Consider the following 9,151-nt stretch of genomic DNA (forward strand, 5'->3'; position numbering starts at 1 on the left):
GTATACTGCACCAGCTTGGTGTTTTGATTTTATTATTAGAGGTATTTTATTGGATAATTTGATTAGGTGACTGTTTCGAGGCGTGAAATGTAAACTAAGCGTTCAATGGAATGATATCTGATCTTAGTAACTAAAATGGAAATAAATCTAGACCGAAGTAGTGAGTGATTAGAGCGGAGCATATAGACAATAGTCTCAGTCTAAACCCCCCTAATCTTTTGCTCATTACCAAGGGCTGAAGCTAAACTTATTTAACATTTTGCATTTTAACGTAGTAACGTAGTAACGTATTGTCTTATTAACGTAAACGTCTTGGTATCGTCTAGTCAGTCTAGAGGAGACCAACTTTTACACGGTTACAGGAACAACACCCGCTCACTATTTTCGTGGCAGATAAAGTGAGTTACAAATACCTTTTAACAATAATGAACCTGATCATCATGAGTTACCATGGTTAGAGAATGTAAAACGCATACACAACGTTGTATATCCTTGCTGGCGAGAGATACGTAAGTGGCCTTATTAAAAAGGCAAAATAGAAGGAATGCTACCAAAAAGATAGCAGAGTATCAGGTTGGAGACAGAGTTAACATCCATCAACGTAAATCCGATGCAACTGTATTAACATCGAAATGGATAGGACCATATATAATCTCTGCAGCCGACACTAAAAGTGGAACCTATGAGGTCAATAACCCCGACGTATATAGTGCTTTAAATAAAGGTTCTAGTCGAATTCCGACTACTGAGATTATTCTCGCAAGAAGACATGATTCTACTGCACCTCTTGACCGCCCCGAATTCAAAGATACTATATGGCGAACGGATAAAGGTGGATATACATACTATCGTACACGCTTTATAGACGGTACAATCGCTGAATTAACTTCAGACGCTTTTGACAATCAGGACTATTTAAAGGCCTTTAACAGAAAATGACGTAAACGCCTACATAAGTCACAGGCTGAAAAAGATAACATGTTCCCATCGTCTGAAGGTACAGAAGTTAAAACTTACCCGCCAACAGCATTTATCCCGAGCTTTACTGCTCATCCTTCGTATGTTCAAAAAACATTGAAGCGTAAGAAACGTCCAGTCGACCACCACGGACCTACTGGATCTAAACCTAAAACTCACAGGGTAACCGAGAACACTTAACTTCTCCGCCTGAGAATAATTAACTATACGTTATGCTACTTAATGTTTTCGACCCGTTTTCCTTTCTCGCTTTTTGACCCACAATCAGCTTGAGTGAGCAAATTGCTTCTCCTGGGTCTCAAAGCTGGGTGGGGGCTGTGTAAAAGCCGAGCCTCCACATTAGAATCTTGTAATATAAACGTACTCTTAATAGTACGTAACACGTACTCTTAAAAATACGTAAACTCTTAAAATGGGTTTTAACTGTTTTTATTAATTAAATACCTTTTCCATTTTACATATCAGATACTTGGGACAAGGCCAAAAAAAGGCCCCAGTAAAATATCATAACTACATTTACCTTCCAAATCTATTTATATCTGAATACTTCGGTAGCGAGATGGCTTAACCGAAAATAGGTTTCTAAGGACTATTAGCGTTGCTTAGTTCATCCTCCGTTCAGCCAACCAGATGTGCCAGTCTGATGAAGGCTAAGTCGGTAATTCTTGAGAAGTGGCAAGTTATTGGTTAATGCAATAACTATGGATATCAAGAGTATTTTTTTCTTTTTCTATTCTTTTTTTCTAAAGATAGGATTTTATGAGTCTCTCGGATTCGCCTCAACGAAACATATCATAGTTTCTAATAGAGCGACAACGAAACACTAAATAGAATCTCTTCGGCGAAAACAGTACTGAGAGGATCATATATAGGCAATGTCTCAGCCTCACAATCCCTCGGAGTATTGCTGTTTTCACGAGGCATACCTAACTTTACTAAAAGACTCGTTTCGTTTATATACTTTGAATTTAATTATACTTAGACTTAACCTAAGCGTTTAATTACTCTAAGGCGTTAATATCGCCTTGATAGACCGAAACTTACATCTGCAGATGTCCAATCCTTGGGGTAGGGCAATGATGGCTGGGTAACTTTATCCCTCGGAAACTGTGCATTATCCACTGGTGATACTCCTAAATCCACCGGTATTTGTGGAGCGCGCCACCACCATGTGCGCGTATTGGTCTGCGACTGCTGGGCGGACTCTTGTGCTCGCTCGAGGGGAGCCATAGGGGAGCCATGTCGATAACATCATACAACGATAAATAAATCCTCCGGAGTGGGTGGACGCCTGTCATTTGTGAAACACGGGAGTATTTCGTACCCCAACATACTGAGAGCGGGTGGGGGACCTGACAACCCCAGGTGTTGTTAAGACTAGTTTGGGACAATAATCGGTGGTCGTGTACGACCACCCGCTAACTTGATCATTAATGTGTACTTCTAAGGGAGGAGACCCACAATGCGGTTCCCACGGTGAATGAAAGTATCGGAATGATGGGAAAAATTGAGAGGTACGTCTATAATCAAAGTGAAATACAGAACTATCCAAACAGCACTAGGAAAGAAAGGGACCACCATGAATACCGCAGTGTCAGGGATGTGTTCGAAAGCCAATAGAATACGATGTATTTAGAGACCACGGGCTGTTGGTGTATGCCAATATGTGGCGTAACCTCATTGCCTCAAGCTCTTGTACGATCAGCGGTAGTGTAGATATGATTATCCTTGCTCGCGAAGAGTTCGACATCGAAGTAACCATAGATTTATCGTGAAAAATTCATCCATAATGAATTCAAAGCCCAAGGTCTGGTTCGTCGTGATCCATTGATACATGCCACGGTACTCGCTGGTGATACAGTGGACCAACTAGTATCACGACTGCAATTTGTTATGATACTGACTGGTCCAGTGTCGGCTTCCAATCGACACGGTGATGTACTATGGGTTGTAGGACTGGATACACGGGAGAAATGATCGCCAAATACCGTCAGACACAACCAGGTATATATCGCATGTCAACCTCGACTTCATCAATGATTGCCATAACCCTTAAATATCTGCTGTTGGGCGCCGTATCTTCCTGCATGTATTGTTCCGGGTGCTTGATCATGGATTTTAAAGGCTTGTGGTCCGATACCAAAAATACTAGTTTCACTGAACGTCTGCATATCGTGAGGTCTTTAAACATTGCGCATGCACCACCTGCTAACTTCCTATCAGTGGCTTCATAATTTCATTGTGCTTCATAGCCAGTGTGATACCTAGATCACGGGGTGAGTTCTCGGTAACACTGGTGTATTCGCTACAAATATTAGTGTCGGATAGGCTCACAGGTAGAACTGAAGGGTGCGTTGGGTATGGCACGCCTCCCTGGGGTGTGGTAAGTATCTTGCATTGATCGGCTGCTCGTTGTTCCTAAACAAGTGAGCCACTTTGTTGCGTATGCACATATGTAAGTGGCACACTCTCAGCAAGTGCAATATTCTACTATGCTGGTTCGTAAAGTGAACCGTTCTGCGCTAGTGTACCACTCAACTTTGTCTGTCAGTTGAGTGGACCAATATCCGCAAATATACCACTCTGCGGTGGATGTGAGACACGAACAGTATTTATTGATCCGAAGGGCTACTGGGAGTTTCCAGTGTCAAGATTGTAGCACTTGGGAGTAACAATCGACCTTGTGCTCAACACCATCGAAATGACTTCGGAGTTCAAGGCCAAACTACTCCAGAAATCCAAGCAGATCTTTTCCCTGGGCCTACGTAACCAGCGCAGGATTCAAATACAACTGTCGCAATCTTTTTTTGCGGCTGCCTACTGCTGCGGGGAGGATTCTCAATCTTGGGACAACGCCCATTTATCGCCGACATTCAGCAGTTGACTCCATGGATAAAGACCCGCCACATTTGGCTCTCGGGGGCCATGTTCAAAAGATAGAACAAACATGCCAACTGGTGTCCATTTTCCAGACGGGATCAATCTGGCTCCCGGAACACAGAGAAACACTGACCTCGGACTCCTCCAAGATGAATTCCGGGACGATACTGTTTTGGCAGCAGACCACGACAACTTTCGCAGGTCTCTGATGCCGTACAGAACAGAGGTGACGCATCGCAGTCCTCGAATTTAAGACTCTTGTTTTAGCGTTTGATTTTTCTTCTTCACAGAACGCAGAACGTAGGCACAATTCCCCTGATGTGGCTCACCGATAGCAGTACCACAGCCAGTCCAGGCTGATAAACGCGCAGCTGAGGTGTCTGGTCTGGTTCTGCCACCAGAACAGTGTCCTGCGGCCGGTATCTCTGGGATACCTATCAGGCAAACTCAACCTTGCCACGGAAGATTAGAGAGCCTCATCCAGTATCACTGGAGAGTCCAGTCAGAGACGGTGCTTTGTCTCTTCAGCAAATGGAAGATCTCTCCAAAACCCTCTGAGCGATCCTATCCCGAAAGTTACTACTTGAAGGAAAAGTCACCAGGACCAAGTAGCTTTTGTAAATCCCTTGTTTCACGACAACACAACACAAGTGGGACCAGTCCCTAGAATTACTGTTCCCCCACCTTCCGGAGACAATGTTAGGTCTTGTTTTGGAACAGCTCGACGGTCATCATAGTGCCAGTGTAGACCGAAACTCTCTGGTGGCCTCTCATAGTACGGAACAGCAAGGTCATAGAAATTCTGGAAGCTGGCACCGTCCACTACTCAGCACCGGTTGCAAAAGTGTTGGGCATTGCTGTATCTTCAACAAGAGTCTATGCCACAATTCTCTACAATCATTTCGGCAATGACCGAGTGCCAAGACTCCCACAACAATGATGTAATTGCCTCCGGCACGCAGCGTAACTATGCCTTTGCTCATTTGCATCACCGCCATGGTACCCAAACCAGATTATCTTAGGGCCTTTCTCTTTTACCGCTGCCGTCAAGGGGTGTCCCTCGACTAGGTGAAGAAGATCCGTGCGGTGACAAGCAATCTCTGTCGATCCAACGGTCTTATCATACTGAGATAACACCTCCGTCTGCCTGGCGCCACGCTATCCAGGGTTATGTACAACTATAGAGTAAGCAATACGGCACGCGCGATCTGGAACAATCCAAGATCATCGACCCTTAGATCCTCCAGCTCCTGCAAGCAGATTATTTCCATGATGGCGCGCACTACTTGTCACATACTGGCTAATAGGCGCATGTCGAGCTACCAATAAGACTCTGGGTTCAGACTCTTTCATCTTTGAGCAAGCCAGCCGCGTGCTGATTGTGAGCCCTCATTACATCGACCAGCTCATCTTCGACTTCCCCCACGCACACTTACTCGATGCTGTGGAAACCTGAAGTATCCCACCAAGTCTGGTCATGATTCTTAACGCCATGAACAACTTTGAGAGCATCACACTAGTGCGCAGACAGTTTGTGCGTGTCAGACCTTCTGCAGAGAGCTGACCCAAAGTTTACTCAGTCTGCATCGAACTGGCCTCGCTGTCGCCCTACCGCTCGGTAACGGACCCTAATGATGCCGACCACCGTTTCAATTTATTTTGAAAGGAGAGTTTTCGGTGTAAACGGCGTGGACTTCATAGAAATGATCGAAACAAATACTATTAGAGAAGGATTCTCACTCTGTCAATACTATTGTGGTGCTGGGAGTAGATTAGAGCAACAGCATCAAAGTTTGCGCTGTTATGTATGTTATAACTGTTGATATGACGCAACAGCACTGAATTATTTTATGCTGTGGCACTGTTCTTACTCTATTCGTCTTTGAATATACATTCAAGTTGTTGTGTATATTTAAGGACGAGGATAGTGTATACTGTCCCTCATCCTGTATTTCTTTCTTATTCTCACCCTTGGCCACCCTTCTCACCCTGTATTTCTTTTTGGTGCCGTTTTTATTCAGTTTGCAGTTTTACATATGCATCCCATCCCTGGAATTATGCATCCACACACAGTGAAGACACGACAACTGGGAACAGTTTATACATATCGATAGATTTACTTTGTGCTGCCTCCAACTCAAATCCGCGAACGAACACAGTCCTTGCATAAGGTTTCTCAATCCATACCGAACGTTCTGGATTTCCATATGATCACGCTGTCATATTTTCTTCTCCCCCACGACAGAGTCTTCGAGATGTACACTTATTAGGTAGGAGAGCTTAATAAAGCTATTATAGACAAATATATATATATATATATATATATATATATATATATATATATATATATATAGATATAAATATAGATAGATATATAGAAAGATAGATATATAGAAAGAGAAATATAGATAGACATAGATAGATGTATAGATAGATCAATAGATAGATAGATAGATATAGACAGACAGATAGATAGACAGACAGATCGATAAAGATATATATATATATATATGTATAAATATATATATAGATATATAGATATATAGATATATAGATATATAGATATATAGATATATATATATAGATGTATATATATATAGATATATAGATAAATATATGTATATGTATATATATATATATACTATAGATGTATAAAAATAAAACAAGGAAAGTATAGTTGGATATCCGAAGTCAGATTCAGGGCCATTCAATCGCACATAGTTAGTCGGCTTCAATATCTATCGCCACGTGAGAGTTCCTACTTTTTATTGGTATACTTTTTCTCTCTCACTACTAATAATATGGAGTGCTTTCCAGGACACCAGGATTTGAAGCTTACGATTGGCGATATGGCGTCAAGATATATGAACATTATTTTCGTTAACAAGCCGTGCAGATGGCTGACTTCGTCGTTGGTGGACTCACGGAACTTTTGAATCAACCGATGTTAGAATTCTTGTAAATAAAGTTAAATCGGTACACTGTTGCACGGCTTAGACACCGCTGGAGATCCCCCACGGCACACTAATAATTAGTTTTAACTGGTATAGAGCTCACCTCAAATCGCCAGTAGATTGTAGTACCAGATCTTTGTAATAGGGCACTAGAAATTTAAACTTATCTCCGTGTCCAACGCCGTGCACTATAAACGACTCCTTGAATAGAGGATTATTGGAACTTGAGTTAGCTATTTTTCTGGAAATGAAATTAACGCGCCTGTTGAATTCGAATCCAGATACAAGCTGTATCTCCTTATAGTACCGCTTCCATATATGTTTGATAAATCCTCCTTGATCAAACAAGAAGAGATTTGTTTCTTTCCGCATCCAGAATTGCCCTTTTTCCTTATCACCCAAGTCATATGACTTCAGCCATTCATGGATCAGCTCGGCCCCTTTCGCATTGTTGCGTACGGCCCAAGAACCGGAGTTTGGCACACAGTTTTGAATTGCACTGACGTTTTGGTCATACGCAATCAATTGATCTATAACAAACTTGTCGTCTGCGCGCGCACATTCTGCATTGTGTTCGTGCTGGTGGTTTGCGGCTAAGAAGGTCTTTCCCTCCAATAACGATGCGACTCGCTCCCTAGGATTGATATCTAAAGTGGCGAACATAGCATCGCAATCTAGTACCATTATAATTTCAGCTTGTGACGCTGGTATACTATTAATTAAGCGTTCAGCTATTTCTACTTTACTCCAGCGCGCGTGCCTCGGCGACGCCGGTGTCTCACGTAGCACCACTGTTTTGAAATGATGCGAGTGTGCCATAAGATTCAGGGACGAGGTGGTGAGCCCGCCGTACCTTTGTGTGGTATTACCAGTGCAGACTGATACCACTAAGAGATCCGGGTTTATACTATCCATGATGGAGCACGCATGGCTTTTTGAGCAATCCAACGCCGTATCGATATTCGAGAGAAAAGTCCCTCGCAGCTTGCTATCTAACAGCTGCTCACTCAAGCTATTGATGTCCACTGTAAACGCGACCAGCGAAATAAAACACACCAGTAGACCCGCAAATAGTGTAGCACGTCTTGTGCATATTGAAATAATCATCATGCGAATTGCTATATAACCATCGTGCTCCATATGTGATTGCTTTTAAAAGAATACAAGAAGTAGACGAATTTAGACTCGAATCATCCAAAGTGTTTTTCCTTCGGCTTGTCCTCCATATTTACCTCTCTTGAAAAAATGTCAAATCTAAAAATGTGACCTTCTTGACGTTTTGATGAGAAGATCAGAAAAAGCCCCTCCTCCTCTGGTTAACTACGCAGCGAGAACTCAGGTCTCAGGGCCTGATTTCTAATGCCCCTTGAAAAGTCAGAGCCTGATTCTAGTGGCCATTGCAAAGTCAGGGACTGACCTTAGTCGCGTGTTTGACTGTTTGTAAAGTCACTAAGGCCTAATTCGGATTCCAGTGGCCCTTCAAAGTCAGAGGGCCAATTCCACTGTTCCAGTGGCCCTTCAAAGTCAGAGGGCCAATTCCACTGTTCCAGTGGCCCTTCAAAGTCAGGGCGTAATACTAATGGCTCTTCAAAGTTCAGGGCCTTCAGCCTTCAGGTGCATATGTGGTGGTCTTTGTTATGAGAGCCTTTTTCTAGTGAGGCTTCACAGTACAGTGCCTGCTCTCTCTCTAGAGAGTAGTAGTAGTAGTGGCTCGTGAAAGTCAGAGCCTGATCAGTGATCATTGAATGCTAGTGGGCTATGTAGTGTTGGCCCTTGAAAATTAGGACCACCATTCGTTCGCGTTTGAGTCCTCAGGTCTCAGGACGCTCAGGGAGTCGCAGATTGATTCTAGACTTGTTGAACCGGATTGGCCTCAAATTTGGTAAATATTTGGCGCGACAATGTGAATCGTGTATTACAAATTTGTTCTCACTATGCTTATATTTATATATTTCTCTCAAAAAACAACAACTTTATATACATATGTTATTTATGAAGTATGTATACGTACGCAGACGTCACAGAGTCACAGATATGAATATAATAAAGGCAACTAGGAATAATTGTTCATAACTTTATAGAGTTAATATTAAAGTTATCATCAGGCTTGTATACATATACATATACATATACATTTACATATACATTTACATACACACACATACACACACACACAAACACACGCACACACGCGTGTACGCGCACACACACTCACACACACACAACACACACACACAAACACACACACACACACATACCACACACACACACACACACACACACACACACACACACACACACACACACACACACACACACACACACACACACACACACAC

General features: G+C 42.6%; 1 protein-coding gene across 1 annotated transcript; it reads right to left on the bottom strand.

Annotated features, from left to right (window-relative positions):
- Positions 1–6,615: 6,615 nt before the first annotated feature.
- On the bottom strand, positions 6,616–8,002 carry SARC_04405 (hypothetical protein). The gene has a single exon (XM_014301780.1). It carries the CDS (start codon positions 7,950–7,952, stop codon positions 6,912–6,914), a length of 1,041 nt encoding a protein of 346 aa, XP_014157255.1. The 5' UTR covers positions 7,953–8,002; the 3' UTR covers positions 6,616–6,911.
- Positions 8,003–9,151: the final 1,149 nt, after the last annotated feature.

Source organism: Sphaeroforma arctica (genome assembly GCF_001186125.1).
Source record: "Sphaeroforma arctica JP610 unplaced genomic scaffold supercont1.245, whole genome shotgun sequence".
In the NCBI taxonomy this organism is placed as follows: Eukaryota; class Ichthyosporea; order Ichthyophonida; genus Sphaeroforma; species Sphaeroforma arctica.

Bases quoted from the DNA above. Each gene is read 5' to 3' on its own strand.
- SARC_04405 (XM_014301780.1), bottom strand. From the start codon at position 7,952: ATGGAGCACGATGGTTATATAGCAATTCGCATGATGATTATTTCAATA.